This window comes from Sparus aurata, chromosome 13 (assembly GCF_900880675.1).
Source record: "Sparus aurata chromosome 13, fSpaAur1.1, whole genome shotgun sequence".
Lineage (NCBI taxonomy): Eukaryota > Metazoa > Chordata > Actinopteri > Spariformes > Sparidae > Sparus > Sparus aurata.
This window is the reverse complement of record NC_044199.1, coordinates 8,960,229-8,978,054: the sequence shown is the minus strand read 5'-3', so window position 1 is coordinate 8,978,054 and position 17,826 is coordinate 8,960,229. Positions and strand designations below refer to the sequence as shown.

General features: G+C 40.3%; 3 protein-coding genes across 4 annotated transcripts; 2 read left to right on the top strand and 1 right to left on the bottom strand.

The window, feature by feature from the left end:
- Positions 1–754: 754 nt before the first annotated feature.
- On the bottom strand, positions 755–4,314 carry mrps31 (mitochondrial ribosomal protein S31). 2 transcript variants are annotated; one of them, XM_030437932.1, is made up of 7 exons: positions 3,970–4,314; positions 3,106–3,600; positions 2,753–2,968; positions 2,490–2,633; positions 2,339–2,418; positions 1,656–1,796; positions 755–1,559 (listed from the first exon to the last, which is right to left on the bottom strand). In XM_030437932.1, exons 1-7 carry the CDS (start codon positions 4,086–4,088, stop codon positions 1,324–1,326), a joined length of 1,431 nt encoding a protein of 476 aa, XP_030293792.1. In that variant the 5' UTR covers positions 4,089–4,314; the 3' UTR covers positions 755–1,323. The 2 variants fall into 2 exon arrangements, with proteins under 2 accessions (XP_030293792.1, XP_030293793.1); XM_030437933.1 differs by having other exon boundaries at positions 2,753–2,908; positions 3,970–4,197.
- Positions 4,315–4,385: 71 nt separating this feature from the next.
- LOC115594120 (transcription initiation factor TFIID subunit 6) lies at positions 4,386–9,521 on the top strand. The gene is made up of 15 exons (XM_030437931.1): positions 4,386–4,626; positions 5,536–5,693; positions 5,801–5,887; positions 6,042–6,195; positions 6,303–6,359; positions 6,445–6,564; positions 6,698–6,819; positions 6,977–7,054; positions 7,158–7,259; positions 7,360–7,542; positions 7,716–7,790; positions 7,877–8,002; positions 8,149–8,322; positions 8,441–8,632; positions 8,967–9,521. Exons 2-15 carry the CDS (start codon positions 5,538–5,540, stop codon positions 9,255–9,257), a joined length of 1,917 nt encoding a protein of 638 aa, XP_030293791.1. The 5' UTR covers positions 4,386–4,626; positions 5,536–5,537; the 3' UTR covers positions 9,258–9,521.
- Positions 9,522–11,748: 2,227 nt separating this feature from the next.
- LOC115594702 (transcription initiation factor TFIID subunit 6-like) lies at positions 11,749–14,589 on the top strand. The gene is made up of 9 exons (XM_030438908.1): positions 11,749–11,886; positions 12,044–12,121; positions 12,225–12,326; positions 12,427–12,609; positions 12,783–12,857; positions 12,944–13,069; positions 13,216–13,389; positions 13,508–13,699; positions 14,034–14,589. The coding sequence occupies exons 1-9, from the start codon at positions 11,749–11,751 to the stop codon at positions 14,322–14,324; spliced, it is 1,359 nt and encodes a 452-aa protein (XP_030294768.1). The 3' UTR covers positions 14,325–14,589.
- The last annotated feature ends 3,237 nt before the right edge of the window (positions 14,590–17,826 follow it).

Below are 17,826 nucleotides of genomic sequence, written 5' to 3'. Positions count from 1 at the left end.
TGGTGATTTCAGCAGGTTATTTAAGATTAGAATGTCCAAAACACTGCTGTCACTTCATAAAAAGCTAAGACACCATTTTAATTATAAGTTGGTTGATCATATCCAGTTTTGTTGGGAAGTTTTCTGTTTAAATATCTCCTTTCCAGCCCTGCTGTAAACTTGTTTGGAATCCCAATTTTAATATAGAGCCACAGCCATCAGTGGTGCCACCTAGTGGCTAATTTGCATACAAGAACTCTTTGATAGAGCCGTGTCTTTCCACACAAACACACTTTCTATGGCCCATAAACATACAACTACAGGTTTGATTGCCAACATCCTATCTCGCCAATCTTGACTGTGTTTAAGGAAAAGTGAACAAAATGTGGAAATGAGGCACTTTCAAGTCTCAACCTCTCACTTTCCACACTTCCTCAGACAATAGATTTCAGCGGGTGTTTTTAGACCAGGAGGAATCTGTGTGGTACATTGTTAACATGTTCTTGACTGTAAAAGCACTTCCCTTCAAAGGCCACCAGGTTCAAGGACTCATTACGCCCCCGCTGTAAATCTGATCCTAGATGCTGCAAAGTTTATACTACTTTCACAACCTGCCAGGGAAAACACCATTAATCATGATGTTTGTGCGATCCTTGACACAAAAATACAAAAATATTTTCACCAAGCGTATTTTCTTTGAATGGGAAGGTCTTTAACAATATAACAAAATTAACATCACTGTTTTTGTTTTCATGCAACTCATCCGCAAACGTGCCTCGGTAACAAAACTTTAATTCAATACATTAATAATGTTTACCAGCATAATTCACCGCAACTATTCTTGTGCATCATGTCACTAAACCTACTCAACTGATAGAGCATACTACAAAATGTTGAACATTGCAGAAAAAGACAATCCATATAGTCAGTTAGATGCCTGTGTGACCAAACGATCAGTAAAATGTAAAGGAGTAACTGGCAGAAAATGAAACAAGCTAAAAAAAAAAACATGACAGAACTTTTGCTTCTTTATATTGTTTGTATACTTTGTACAAGCACTTGTATCAGCAACATTTCACTTTTCTCCATTATGTGATAAGTCAACACTGAAGTGATTAAACAGGGGTTCTGCAGTCTCGAGCAACATTGTTTAGAAACAGTAGATGCTGTGCGATGACACCAGGACACAGACTTGACACCAGTCCAATCTAAACAGGCCTCATGGAGGAGTTAAGAAATCCGAGCAACAACCTGTTGAACCTTGTGGAGGAAGATGATCACAGTTGCAACCCCCACTGAGTAAAGGGGTCCTAGTCCACAAATCATATTTAATTCGTCTTAAGCTTAGTTGAGGTAAACATCAGCCTCCTTGAGGACTTCCTCTTTTTGGTGGAAGTAGTCTCTGAACCAGGAAATGTGTTCCTTCTTCTGCTGGACTGTCAGATAAGGGTTTTTGGACAGGCCGCCCACCACGAGCTCCATGAAGTGACGCACGGGTCCCTTCTGGGGGAAACCCTCCGCTAAGTGTTTCTCCAAGAAGATGTGCTCATGGAACGAGACACTGGCTTCCTCCTCAAGGCCTAACATAGAGAAAAGGGACAAAGTCATATTGTCCCTTAGCCAAGATTAATCTTTTCATTCCCTATACATTTAACTAGAATACAACTACTACTCACCAATTTCATTGTTGATTGGGTACTGCCACATTTTGCCCTCTTTGGTCCACTGGATCATTTCCTCTAGCCCGTTGCGGGGCATTTGGTTGGTCACTTCAGACAACTGATGAGCAAAGTCCATGTCCCATAAAGTAGGCCGTGCTGAAAATATGACAGCAGCATTATGAGCAAAATGTCCCAGTGAGGTAAAAAAACAAAAAGCTTTTGCAATGCAGAGCTGCAATGTTTAGTCGACTGAAAGAAAAGTTGTTGCAACTATTCTGATAACTAATCATTTCAGTCATTTATCAAGAAATAATGTAAATGATTTGCTGGTTCAAGCTTCTTAAATATAAGGAGACGCTGCTTTTCTTTGTCATTTCTAGCAGTAATTGAGGAGTCTTTGGATTTTGGACTGTTGCTTTTGACAAAAGGAGCCATTTGAAGGCGTCACTTTGGGCTCTAGAAAATCCAATTGATTAATCAAGAAAATATTCTGCAAATTAAACAATATACAAAAAACTGTTAATTGCAGCCCTGTTACAATGTGGAATTAAATCTGATATGGAGAAAGAAAAACTGACTGCATGGTCTAAAAGTAATCTCAATAACCACCATCATAAATCATCCTTTATAAGCAAACACATTCACAATAACAGTAGAAGTTTAAAAAAAAAAAAAAAAAAAATGAAATTCCTCATTACCAACTGCTGAGTCAGCTCCGTCATCAGTCTTGCGGGCGAAGATGTTTAGTCTTTTCCCTGAGAACAAGTTCCTCCTAATACTGAAAACAAACAATAAACATGTGGGCCATCTCAACAACAATCTGATTCAAAATGTGATGAAAGTATTTACTTTCTCCGAACACTGTCCAGCTCAGATGTGATTCCTCTGTCATGTGTGTATCCCTGCCCGTCCTCATCAAACCGGATCTGATTCGATGGCCGAGCGTTCTGTCGGTTTGAATGCTTTCCTATTTTCATGTCAGCGATGATTAGTCTGAAAAAATATTGTTGGATTAATGGTTATTACATGTGAATTTTCTATTACACAGAATGAAAACCCATCAAAAACATCCCACAAATGGGGATCTATTGGAGACATATATAAGCACATACCCAAGGTCTTTGGTCACGTCACCTTTCTTCTGAGCCTCAGTGACAGCCTCGTGCTGCCTCAGCTGCTTGAGCAACTGAGACTCGGCCTGGCTGCTGTTAGGAAGAGTGGAGGCTGCGGCAGATGCAGCTGCTACCAGTTCAGGATCCAGTTTTTCACTGAAGAACACAGTGGGAGAGGCAGATAAACCAAGAGAGACCGGGGCTCGAGACATCCTCCCAAGATAAGAGTGCAGCGTACGTAACAAATTTACAGGCACAAACAAACAAGTGTTTTAATGTTGTGGACAGACTTGCACTTTAAAAAGGCAATACAACCTGATGAATAACTTCTCATTTTTCACTCCCCCTCTCACCTCTGTGATGAAGCCTCCGCTGTAGCCTGCTGAAACATGCTGATTGTGCTCTCCATGGCTGGTGGTCTAGACATGGGGGTAAACTCACTTTGCTTCACTTTTACGATTTTGGGCTTCCTTTTACTGGTTACGTCCACCTTCATGGCTCCAAGGAGGGAAAGGAGACTCTCTTTCCCACTCATAGCTGCGTCGGTCTCTACTTTTTCTGGCGTGACCACGTCCTGTTCAGTTGTAACATCCACCTGGTGCTGCTGCGTAGTGCTACCTCCATCATCTGCCTTTGACACCAGTGGCTCCTCACTTTGCTCCGCCATTTTGATGACTTTGCTGTCCTCGTCTGCCTCCTGTGTGACCAAAGTCTTAGTTTCTTTAGGGTCGGCCTCTGCATCTGTTTTTGTTTCTTCATCTTGATTAGCGGTAACAGATTCATTTTTCTTTTCACAGAGCCTGACTGAATTTGTGCTGAGGGCTCTGAGGCCACCTCCATTTGAAACCCTGTGTGGGATCAAAACAGAGTTAATCGTCATAAGCATCATTATTATTGCAACATACAATACCAATGGCTGACAGTTATCTTTAGGGATCACAGGGCTGTAGATGGGACCATCTTCTCTTGATTCACGTTACCATGGAAACGACCTTCCGCTCGAAGAAAAGTCAATCAAAACGTCCCGCCCCGTCAGTGCACGTTTAGTAAGCTACAAGCTAACAGTTAGCTCTAAATTACGTATCTATTATTCAAAGAAGCCATTTACAGTGTTCACTGTTGTTAGTGTAAATATCACGTCAACTGTAAACTGACAACTGACATCACTAAGTCGCTCTGTGTGACATAATGTGTTGGTCAGTCACAGTCAAACTCACCTTAATGCTGGAACTGTACAGTTAGCCTTGTCACATTTAGCTAGCAACGATAACGATTCATTGACATTAACTGAAGAGTTTCGAGCAGTGTACACAGTCCGGAACAATAATCTAAACATGTTTGCTTCTTGCAATGTCCTTCCACGCTCCTGACATTTGTCTCCGTTGCTACAATATGAAGTCACCCCCGTAAACTCGAGGATAACAATGGTTCCGGCCAGCAGGGTAGGTAGAATTTGCTAGAAACCTTGTGTAAATAAGCATTACTCTCCGTGGGGACACCGATATTTCACTCAGTCATAATGTAAGAAATATACAAATGTGTTATTGGTTATTTTGCCATTTGAAACACATTTACTCAATTGATTTGTAGGACGTTACATTTCGATTAACAGCTACTCTGAGTGCCTCAATTATAGTCTCGCGATATCACAACCGGAACGTGACTCAAAATGGCGATGGAATACTAGCGCTAATTCACGAACGGAGATCTCTGCTGCAATCCGTGTATTAGTTACTTATTTATATCAAGAGATGGATATTCATAGAAAAGAATTAGCTTTGCGAAATAATTATTGTCGCAAATCTCAACATTGACTGTTTTTATTCGCACAAGTTCCTGCTTAAACTCGGAAAGGAGACGGAAACTTCACACAGGTAAAAACGTCAACGGAAGCTAAGTTACTAGCATGCAAGCTAACATACAACAAATTCCGCTCACTGTAAGTTAATATTGAAGCGATATACAATCGCTACGTAGCTCAAAATTAACCTTGTTTAACTTTACAATGGGGTTGTTGTATTTGCATGAATATATTGCTGGTGCGACGTGTGTGTTGTATGTAGTTCGCTGTTCGGGTGTTGCTCCGTGGTTAACCCGCTTTCTGTGGAGCTCAGTGTGTTTGTTTACACACATGAAGTAACATCATCAAAAAACCCTCTTTTAAAAGTATTCACCCCTCAGACATCAACCTTTGTAATGCAGCATTTTCTGTATTCTGTATTCTTTTACTGATCCGGAGGAATTTGCACATCTTGGTACCTTTTCTTGCGGAAACTCTTGTCAAGCTGCACGAGTTCTGCCACAAATGAAACTGTATTGCAAAAACTCCACATTTGCATTCATCACATTTAGGTCTGGACTTGCTCAGTGGTGTTGACAGGCTGATCTCGCAAGATATGTACTGTAGCTGTCTCATATTGCTGAAAAATATCAAAATGATAAGCTGCAATTAGAGACTAGACCTCTTTCTCATAACTACATTTGGGGAAATGGAATAATGACAATGTACTTTTAGCAGATATATGTCTACAGAAGCAGGTTATAGGGCTGTATATTGCTTGCTACGCCATCGCTTAATCAGTCCTGTCCATATTATACCAGGATGTTGTGATGTTAACTTCAGACCCATTGAGTGTCTATTATGGGCAGTGAAATTTTGGATTGTGGTGACCCAAAATGTCACCAAAAAATTAAGGCTGCAGTGGAAAACATCTGTTGGTATTAGATTTTTTCGTGTGTGTAAATGTGCGAGGAGATATTAACAGACCCTTGTATTTTGTTAGCCATGGCGGAGGAACGTCGGCCGAAGCAGTGTACTGTAGTCCTTCCCACAGAGTCCATGAAGGCCATGGCAGAGTCCATCGGAGTGGGGCAGCTGCAGGAGGAGAGCTGTGTTGCTCTGAGCGAAGAAGTCAGCTACAGAATAAAAGAAATTGCCCAGGTAAATCATAAATTATTGAAGAAGATAGTTTGTATAGGAGTCTGTAAATTGCTCTGAAACCTCATTCTTGAATATAATGCTTTACTTCTGTCTCTTTTCTTACGTAGGATGCTCTCAAATTCATGCATCATGGGAAGAGGCGTAAATTAACCACAAATGACATAGATAACGCTCTCAAACTCAAGAATGTAGAGGTAAGGAAGAACTTACACACATTGACTCAAAGAAGACTTTTTTTATTGGTTAATGAAACCACTTGATGACGTTAGTTGAAGGATGGCATTAAGTGGGTCTTCTGGTCTGCTTTCTTTCTAAATTCTGCTCTCTGTGTAATTCCTCACGTTATAGCCCCTGTATGGGTTCCAGTCGCAAGAGTTCATCCCTTTTCGCTTTGCAAGCGGTGGAGGAAGAGAGCTTCATTTCTACGAGGAAAAGGAAGTTGACCTCAGTGACATTATCAACACACCGCTCCCAAGAGTTCCACTAGATGTGTCTCTGAAAGGTACCTGCATAATCAGTACAACGTGCCATTCTACTCCAGGATATTCTAAGATCTTGTTTTGACTATGGTTTGTTATCTTCAACATTATGCTTGTTTGTTAACCACAGCCCACTGGTTAAGTATTGAGGGGGTGCAGCCTTCTATTCCAGAAAATCCCCCACCAGGTAAGTCAAGTTTACATCTAGCTTCTCCCAAAACACATACTTTGTAGAAAAAGCTGTAATTTGTTTTGATTTGACTGCATTTCAGCACCTAAAGAGCAACAAAAGGTTGAATCTACAGAGCCCCTTAAAGTTGTCAAACCTGGTCAGGAGGAGGATGGTACAGTTCAAGGCAAGGGTCAGGGGGCAACGGCTGCTGATGGCAAAGGTCAGTAACTTGTGTTTCATTAAATTAAACTTTCTCTGTTTCTCCTCCTGTTACCTTGCTTACTTCCTCCATTCATAATGATTTGTGATTATGTTTGTCTCCTTCATTTGAACTTTATAACTTTCTCTTTCAGGAAAGGAGAAGGGTCTAATACGGTTGAAACCACGCAGCACTCACGAGTTGTCTGTGGAACAGCAGCTCTACTACAAGGAAATCACAGAAGCGTGTGTTGGCTCCTGTGAAGCCAAGAGAGCTGTGAGTCTTTACCTTTACTTGTTTTGACAAGAAGTACATGTTTATTAATCAGCCGTAAAGTATGGCAACACACAGCTAAGAGGAAATTGTCCCATTTTTTTTGTTGTATTTGTCATGTCACATTTGAATGAGAAACGTCTACTCTTATCTCATTCAGGAGGCTCTACAGAGCATTGCTACAGATCCTGGACTGTATCAGATGCTTCCAAGATTCAGCACATTTATTTCTGAAGGAGTGAGCATCTTTTCCAACTTCTTTTTAACTGCTCTGAAATGAAACTGAAAAAATACCCAAGTGTTACTCTGCTAAAAGTACTGACATTAATCTCTCCTCAAAGGTTCGTGTAAATGTGGTGCAAAACAACTTGGCACTACTGATTTATCTAATGCGGATGGTCAAAGCTCTTATGGACAACCCCACCCTGTATTTGGAGAAATATGTGAGTGAAGAAAAAAACAACAATCACTGTTTTGTGTTATGAAGGTAATAATCTCAACAATTGCATTCTAATCTTATAATTTTTCAATCTGTATTTGCAGCTGCATGAGCTCATCCCAGCTGTGGTGACGTGTATCGTGAGTAAGCAGCTGTGTTTGCGACCAGATGTTGACAACCACTGGGCCTTGCGAGACTTTGCTGCTCGCCTCATGGCCCAAAGCTGTAAAACCTTCAGTACTACGACCAACAACATCCAGTCCCGTATTACCAAGACTTTCACTAAGGTGTGTTTTTGTGTTGCTTATTTTCTTCCCAAAAATATCCAGGTAAAGAATACAGGAAAAAAGTTATAATGCTAATAACTTGAAAATCTTGAGTAATTCTCGCTTTGAATGTTACTTTGACACTGCTGTTTAACTGGAACACAAACTAAACCAGACTGACATGTTTCCTTCAGAGTTGGTTGGATGAAAAAACCCAGTGGACGACACGTTACGGCTGCATCGCTGGACTCGCTGAACTAGGAGCCGATGTGAGTGTGATGCTGTTTTCCTCAGGTCTTAATTGTGTTTAGTGCTTTGGATGAACACCAACCTCCTTGTTTTCTCCTTTTTGTAGGTGATAAAGACGTTGATCCTTCCTCGGCTTACTGTAGAGGGTGCTCGCATCAAAGCAGTGATGGAAGGACCAGTGGTCTCCAATATTGATAAGATAGGAGCCGACCATGTTCAAAGCCTCCTACTGGTAAAAAAATTAAGCTCTTTGATTATAATACATTTTGAAAGTAGACTTACCCCTACAGATGAATACATTTGAGAACAGTCAAAGCTTTTTTACAAAATGTGACATTTGCCAGTACTTTCATTTGTACAAAATGTGTCTTTTTAAAGAAACACTGTGCAAGTGTTATCGCCAAGATACGACCCCAGCCTGACAATGTGGAACAGTATCGGATAGACTACGGTTACCTCGGGCCCATGCTGTGCTCCCATGTTATGAAAGCCAGGACTCAAGCAGCACTGCAAGCTCAACAAGTCAACAGAACCACGCTTACAATCACACAGGTAGAGCTAATACTTGATGAAAAAAATGTTTGAAGAATACATAAATTGCGCAAAAGCATACAAACATTTCAGAATGACACACAGCTGTTCAATAATGTATGACGACCCTGTCTTGCAGCCTCGTCCCACTCTCACGGTCTCACAAAGTGGGTTAAGTGGGTCAGCAGGGCCTCGCACTCCCAGCATCATTAAGGTTCCAAGCTCCCTCACCCTTATGTCCCCTCGGCCGGGGACTCCATCGCAGCCATCTCCCCCAGCAACAAAGTACATCGTCATGGCAACCAGTGCAGGACCTGCCTCAACTCAGCAGGTGCCTTGATTTTAATGATTGAACTTTTTAAAATGATATACATAACCCTTTTCTTTTTGCCAATTCAGTAGAACAACTTTGGTGATAACGTAAGCATGATCAGTAAAGACATATATTATAACAACATATGTCTAATGTACAAACCACAAATAATACAATATAAAAGTGAACGAGAAAAACAAAACGAATGAGACATGAAAAATGTATGTATGCACGTATTTTTAGTAGTTAACATTGTGATTAATAAAAAACTGCCACAGGTCTCAGAGTTAATGTTATTTCTATAAAGTCTGAGCTGAATTTACATCTGTCTGTCTGTCTGTCCTCCCTCCAGGTAATCACCCTCAGCTCTTCCCAGTCAGCCTCACCAGTCACAAGCACTGTTCCCAGCGCCACTTCGACCTTGCAGCCTTTGGTAAAACTGGAGTCTGGCAGTGGCCCCGGACTGACAGGTTCACGCCCTATGCAGAAGTACATTGTGGTATCTCTGCCCTCGTCTGCCTCTTCCTCCTTGGAGAATAAGAGTTCTGTGCTACCAACCTCAATTTCCTCAACCCCAATAGAAGCAGGGATGAAGCTAGACAGGTCTGAGTCTCCTGGAGCGAGCACACAGTCGCCACACTGAGACTTGTATAGGTAGTGGAAATTTTTTTACCATGTTGGTGCAGATGAACACACAAGGAGGTTTGTTTGGGCTGAACTTAAAGGCATGAAGGGGAGTATCTGAACTCTTGACTTATAAAGAGCAAATGTGACATTGTAAATATGTTAATGCCCAATGAAAACTAAGGTCCATCTGTGAGATCTGTTATGTTTCAGCTTATATTCTAATTGATTTCATGTTCTTTTTTTACTCTAAAATAAATCAGATTTTGTATGAAATCCTTTATCTGGATGTGTTGTTTATATGTCTTATAATTTAATTTGATTTAATTCAGTTTCTATGCCTTGAGCAAATTTTACTTTTGTATTTACCATTATATTTATTTTTTATTTAAAGCTTTCATCACCAAATATCTGAAGACCAAATCACTGTCAGCAATGGCTCGAAAGAAAAATGCAACTGATTTGGTGTCATCACTAATCACAAGTTAAAGTTTTGTGAAAAAGATGACAAAACACAGTAATGTCCTTGCAGTTCATACCCTTAGGGGTTGGCGATACTGCAAAATTTGGTATCGATCCAATACCAAGTAAATACAGGGCCAAATACCGATACTTCTTAATAATTAAGGTGGATGCATCATGAAATTGCTAAATCTGAATGAATTTTCATGACCTTTTGTGATTTTTCCTTTAAATTAGTAATGAATTCAAAAACCAGGACAAGATTTGGGCAAAGTTTATATGTAAACAGAAAATACTTTGTTATCAAACATTTTTGTTAAGAACAGAACAGTAACAAAATTATCAAAAATACAAAAATTATATTATACATATCATATTCAGTATATTTGTTTCAATTCCAGTAAATTCATCCAGTTCAATGGGATAAACGTATCGAGGTTATTAACCTTGTTATTATTATCATGGCCTTAGCCTAATTTATACTTTCTGAGTTGGCTAGCAAATTACAAATGACCAGTTGCATTTTAAGAAATTTATATTAACTAATGCTGAAGATGACTAAAATATTATTTTCACCACTATTGTCTACCTGGATATTCTCTGCTGGACTGAAAGGCCTCTAATGTCCTGTCATGTCTCTGCCTCTGGTTCAGGGGTCTGGGTCTGTCGAGTCAAGGGGTGGGGGATTTCTTTCCTCCTCTCTCCGTTTCTTTAGTTCCTCCTTTTCTTTTACATGATTTTTCATGTGCTTGAACACAATTGTAGTGTTACCACTGTATTTTAATCCCTTCTTACAAATGATACAGGTCACCGTTGTGTCATTTTCAGCCTGAAAATATAACCACACGGCGCTCCTCTTCCTCTCCAACATTCCTCAGCTCCATCTGTTGTTGCTTGTGTGCTTCTGGCTGAGCCCGCTTCCTTGTTTGCGTGGCGCTGCTGAGTCACGTGACGGTACAACATCCAATCATAAGAGGGGGGAGGAGTAGCAAAGTGCGCTGCTCCGCTCTGTGAGGAGCAGCACTTGAAAGCAGCAAAGACTGACATCCAGGTGGCCACTTTAATAAAACCGCCGCAGTGCATACAGGAGAGAAACTGAAACTAAAGTATCGATCTCATTACACTGGTATCGTTCAATATCAATACGAACGCTGGTATCGATATTATCGATATTTGGATCGATCCGCCCACCCCTAGGAACTTCTCTGGGGAAGAAGAAAGTAAGCCAGTTGTCACTTGCCAGTTGAGATTGTCTGCAGCTGCAAACATGAAGTTTAAAATACGACCTGCAACCAAAGAAGACTGCAAAGAAATATTGAGGATGATAATGGTGAGAGTATTGAGAGTCGTGGTTGTTTTAACTTAGCTAACTCTCTTAAAAATGGTGTTCAGTGCCCATGCAACACAGTTATATTGCAGTTAATCAAGGACAGACGACATACATTCACAGCTCACACTTTAAATCACCTTTTTCATAGGAATTGGCTGTTTACGTAATAATGCCTGACCAAGTGAAGATCTCTCAGGAAGGTAATTTTGCACTACATGTAAAGAATACAGAGAAAGTTATGCTGTTAAAAGAATGACACTAAAACGTGGTAAACTCCTTAAGAGTACAGAAAGATACAATATAGGCCAACGTGCAGATTATGTGAGAATGTTTAATGACCTCTTTTTTTTTCCACAAACTTTTAATTAAAAAGTTTGAACGTTCAAAGACAAATTACCTGCTACAACACCACACACTTATTATCCAGACTACAGACAAGCTGCAGGAAACGAATACATATGAAATTGCTGGATTTTCACAGCTGACATTTTGGAGTAGGAGCAGGTGCAATATGTAATAATTTAGGATTAAAAAAATATAAAACTTATTTAAAATCAACAATATGTGGAGAGAAACAGTTTTGACCTTATGCCGTCTATGTGTTGTGATGCTAGGCATTGTTAGCATGCTAACCAGCTAGCTTGTGCCCGCCCCCAGGCCACAGCTCCTGTCAGTGATGGAAATTTATTTTTTTTTTCTCCAATAATTCTGACAGCACATGAATGCACAGTCAATACCAACACTTTCTCAGTGCTTAGAACTCCCACGCAGCACTCACGAGTTGTCTGTGGAACAGCAGCTCTACTACAAGGAAATCACAGAAGCGTGTGTTGGCTCCTGTGAAGCCAAGAGAGCTGTGAGTCTTTACCTTTACTTGTTTTGACAAGAAGTACATGTTTATTAATCAGCCGTAAAGTATGGCAACACACAGCTAAGAGGAAATTGTCCCATTTTTTTTGTTGTATTTGTCATGTCACATTTGAATGAGAAACGTCTACTCTTATCTCATTCAGGAGGCTCTACAGAGCATTGCTACAGATCCTGGACTGTATCAGATGCTTCCAAGATTCAGCACATTTATTTCTGAAGGAGTGAGCATCTTTTCCAACTTCTTTTTAACTGCTCTGAAATGAAACTGAAAAAATACCCAAGTGTTACTCTGCTAAAAGTACTGACATTAATCTCTCCTCAAAGGTTCGTGTAAATGTGGTGCAAAACAACTTGGCACTACTGATTTATCTAATGCGGATGGTCAAAGCTCTTATGGACAACCCCACCCTGTATTTGGAGAAATATGTGAGTGAAGAAAAAAACAACAATCACTGTTTTGTGTTATGAAGGTAATAATCTCAACAATTGCATTCTAATCTTATAATTTTTCAATCTGTATTTGCAGCTGCATGAGCTCATCCCAGCTGTGGTGACGTGTATCGTGAGTAAGCAGCTGTGTTTGCGACCAGATGTTGACAACCACTGGGCCTTGCGAGACTTTGCTGCTCGCCTCATGGCCCAAAGCTGTAAAACCTTCAGTACTACGACCAACAACATCCAGTCCCGTATTACCAAGACTTTCACTAAGGTGTGTTTTTGTGTTGCTTATTTTCTTCCCAAAAATATCCAGGCAAAGAATACAGGAAAAAAGTTATAATGCTAATAACTTGAAAATCTTGAGTAATTCTCGCTTTGAATGTTACTTTGACACTGCTGTTTAACTGGAACACAAACTAAACCAGACTGACATGTTTCCTTCAGAGTTGGTTGGATGAAAAAACCCAGTGGACGACACGTTACGGCTGCATCGCTGGACTCGCTGAACTAGGAGCCGATGTGAGTGTGATGCTGTTTTCCTCAGGTCTTAATTGTGTTTAGTGCTTTGGATGAACACCAACCTCCTTGTTTTCTCCTTTTTGTAGGTGATAAAGACGTTGATCCTTCCTCGGCTTACTGTAGAGGGTGCTCGCATCAAAGCAGTGATGGAAGGACCAGTGGTCTCCAATATTGATAAGATAGGAGCCGACCATGTTCAAAGCCTCCTACTGGTAAAAAAATTAAGCTCTTTGATTATAATACATTTTGAAAGTAGACTTACCCCTACAGATGAATACATTTGAGAACAGTCAAAGCTTTTTTACAAAATGTGACATTTGCCAGTACTTTCATTTGTACAAAATGTGTCTTTTTAAAGAAACACTGTGCAAGTGTTATCGCCAAGATACGACCCCAGCCTGACAATGTGGAACAGTATCGGATAGACTACGGTTACCTCGGGCCCATGCTGTGCTCCCATGTTATGAAAGCCAGGACTCAAGCAGCACTGCAAGCTCAACAAGTCAACAGAACCACGCTTACAATCACACAGGTAGAGCTAATACTTGATGAAAAAAATGTTTGAAGAATACATAAATTGCGCAAAAGCATACAAACATTTCAGAATGACACACAGCTGTTCAATAATGTATGACGACCCTGTCTTGCAGCCTCGTCCCACTCTCACGGTCTCACAAAGTGGGTTAAGTGGGTCAGCAGGGCCTCGCACTCCCAGCATCATTAAGGTTCCAAGCTCCCTCACCCTTATGTCCCCTCGGCCGGGGACTCCATCGCAGCCATCTCCCCCAGCAACAAAGTACATCGTCATGGCAACCAGTGCAGGACCTGCCTCAACTCAGCAGGTGCCTTGATTTTAATGATTGAACTTTTTAAAATGATATACATAACCCTTTTCTTTTTGCCAATTCAGTAGAACAACTTTGGTGATAACGTAAGCATGATCAGTAAAGACATATATTATAACAACATATGTCTAATGTACAAACCACAAATAATACAATATAAAAGTGAACGAGAAAAACAAAACGAATGAGACATGAAAAATGTATGTATGCACGTATTTTTAGTAGTTAACATTGTGATTAATAAAAAACTGCCACAGGTCTCAGAGTTAATGTTATTTCTATAAAGTCTGAGCTGAATTTACATCTGTCTGTCTGTCTGTCCTCCCTCCAGGTAATCACCCTCAGCTCTTCCCAGTCAGCCTCACCAGTCACAAGCACTGTTCCCAGCGCCACTTCGACCTTGCAGCCTTTGGTAAAACTGGAGTCTGGCAGTGGCCCCGGACTGACAGGTTCACGCCCTATGCAGAAGTACATTGTGGTATCTCTGCCCTCGTCTGCCTCTTCCTCCTTGGAGAATAAGAGTTCTGTGCTACCAACCTCAATTTCCTCAACCCCAATAGAAGCAGGGATGAAGCTAGACAGGTCTGAGTCTCCTGGAGCGAGCACACAGTCGCCACACTGAGACTTGTATAGGTAGTGGAAATTTTTTTACCATGTTGGTGCAGATGAACACACAAGGAAGGTTTGTTTGGGCTGAACTTAAAGGCATGAAGGGGAGTATCTGAACTCTTGACTTATAAAGAGCAAATGTGACATTGTAAATATGTTAATGCCCAATGAAAACTAAGGTCCATCTGTGAGATCTGTTATGTTTCAGCTTATATTCTAATTGATTTCATGTTCTTTTTTTACTCTAAAATAAATCAGATTTTGTATGAAATCCTTTATCTGGATGTGTTGTTTATATGTCTTATAATTTAATTTGATTTAATTCAGTTTCTATGCCTTGAGCAAATTTTACTTTTGTATTTACCATTATATTTATTTTTTATTTAAAGCTTTCATCACCAAATATCTGAAGACCAAATCACTGTCAGCAATGGCTCGAAAGAAAAATGCAACTGATTTGGTGTCATCACTAATCACAAGTTAAAGTTTTGTGAAAAAGATGACAAAACACAGTAATGTCCTTGCAGTTCATACCCTTAGGGGTTGGCGATACTGCAAAATTTGGTATCGATCCAATACCAAGTAAATACAGGGCCAAATACCGATACTTCTTAATAATTAAGGTGGATGCATCATGAAATTGCTAAATCTGAATGAATTTTCATGACCTTTTGTGATTTTTCCTTTAAATTAGTAATGAATTCAAAAAGATTTGGGCAAAGTTTATATGTAAACAGAAAATACTTTGTTATCAAACATTTTTGTTAAGAACAGAACAGTAACAAAATTATCAAAAATACAAAAATTATATTATACATATCATATTCAGTATATTTGTTTCAATTCCAGTAAATTCATCCAGTTCAATGGGATAAACGTATCGAGGTTATTAACCTTGTTATTATTATCATGGCCTTAGCCTAATTTATACTTTCTGAGTTGGCTAGCAAATTACAAATGACCAGTTGCATTTTAAGAAATTTATATTAACTAATGCTGAAGATGACTAAAATATTATTTTCACCACTATTGTCTACCTGGATATTCTCTGCTGGACTGAAAGGCCTCTAATGTCCTGTCATGTCTCTGCCTCTGGTTCAGGGGTCTGGGTCTGTCGAGTCAAGGGGTGGGGGATTTCTTTCCTCCTCTCTCCGTTTCTTTAGTTCCTCCTTTTCTTTTGCATGATTTTTCATGTGCTTGAACACAATTGTAGTGTTACCACTGTATTTTAATCCCTTCTTACAAATGATACAGGTCACCGTTGTGTCATTTTCAGCCTGAAAATATAACCACACGGCGCTCCTCTTCCTCTCCAACATTCCTCAGCTCCATCTGTTGTTGCTTGTGTGCTTCTGGCTGAGCCCGCTTCCTTGTTTGCGTGGCGCTGCTGAGTCACGTGACGGTACAACATCCAATCATAAGAGGGGGGAGGAGTAGCAAAGTGCGCTGCTCCGCTCTGTGAGGAGCAGCACTTGAAAGCAGCAAAGACTGACATCCAGGTGGTCACTTTAATAAAACCGCCGCAGTGCATACAGGAGAGAAACTGAAACTAAAGTATCGATCTCATTACACTGGTATCGTTCAATATCAATACGAACGCTGGTATCGATATTATCGATATTTGGATCGATCCGCCCACCCCTAGGAACTTCTCTGGGGAAGAAGAAAGTAAGCCAGTTGTCACTTGCCAGTTGAGATTGTCTGCAGCTGCAAACATGAAGTTTAAAATACGACCTGCAACCAAAGAAGACTGCAAAGAAATATTGAGGATGATAATGGTGAGAGTATTGAGAGTCGTGGTTGTTTTAACTTAGCTAACTCTCTTAAAAATGGTGTTCAGTGCCCATGCAACACAGTTATATTGCAGTTAATCAAGGACAGACGACATACATTCACAGCTCACACTTTAAATCACCTTTTTCATAGGAATTGGCTGTTTACGTAATAATGCCTGACCAAGTGAAGATCTCTCAGGAAGGTAATTTTGCACTACATGTAAAGAATACAGAGAAAGTTATGCTGTTAAAAGAATGACACTAAAACGTGGTAAACTCCTTAAGAGTACAGAAAGATACAATATAGGCCAACGTGCAGATTATGTGAGAATGTTTAATGACCTCTTTTTTTTCCACAAACTTTTAATTAAAAAGTTTGAACGTTCAAAGACAAATTACCTGCTACAACACCACACACTTATTATCCAGACTACAGACAAGCTGCAGGAAACGAATACATATGAAATTGCTGGATTTTCACAGCTGACATTTTGGAGTAGGAGCAGGTGCAATATGTAATAATTTAGGATTAAAAAAATATAAAACTTATTTAAAATCAACAATATGTGGAGAGAAACAGTTTTGACCTTATGCCGTCTATGTGTTGTGATGCTAGGCATTGTTAGCATGCTAACCAGCTAGCTTGTGCCCGCCCCCAGGCCACAGCTCCTGTCAGTGATGGAAATTTTTTTTTTTTTTTCCCATAATTCTGACAGCACATGAATGCACAGTCAATACCAACACTTTCTCAGTGCTTAGAACTCCCAGTCGGGACCGAGCCCCCACAAAGTGGGTTGGGGGTTTAGGCCAATTTTCGCAGTGGCTGAACCCTGTAACTACAGCGTCACGTGATGCCCTGCTGCCTGAAAAAAGACAAATAGGCTAAGATTACGAAAAAAGGGGTAACAGTGGAAATTTTTTTCAGCGTCACAACCGCAATCGTCATAATTCAGTCCAATAACATTTGGAAAGTCTAGAAGAGCCACATGATTAGATTATCTTATTCTCATTCAAGTTAGCCGGGCGCTAAACAGGAAGTAAGACGGTTCACCTGGCAGAAGTCTGTAGTGCGCACGCTCTGTGGGACACACAATGCGGAGGCTATGCGGAAGAGCCCTGGCCAGAAGTAGTGCACTTTTGGCTTCATGCGCCACTGAGCAGCTTATTATAGGAGTGAATGGCGCACTGCCTTGAGGGCTGTGTTCACTAGTTATAGGTGTGTGGTTTGGACTGCTAGCTGCACAGTTAACTAGCTAACGGTAGCTAAAGATAGCAGCTGTTAGCGGTAACTCAGGTGATCAATTATCACATACTGCACCTTTAAACACTACCAGTATCACCATGCCAAACAAAATTGGTTGACCAATGCTGTGATTTTCATGCTTTTACATGTTCTATGTCAGCTGTGAAAAAGGTTGTTGGTACCACCAGGGCAGTCAATAAAAGTAGTACTGGATATGCATCTTTGTGTCTAAAGCGTACAGTGTACAGTATGAGATCTGTTATTATAGACAAATCAGTGTAAGACTTTGTAACAGGTTGTGTAAATTATAACAGGAAGTGCAGTAATCAGCAAACAGTAATGTCAGTTTGGCTTGAGTGGGCGAATGAGCTGCAAAGTGCTTTGGATGGCAATGTTACATAATGTAGCCACTTACCATGTACTTACCATAAACTACTCTTTCCTTTTATCATTTGTCATGGAATGACATGTCACCCATGTGACCTTATCTTTAATAA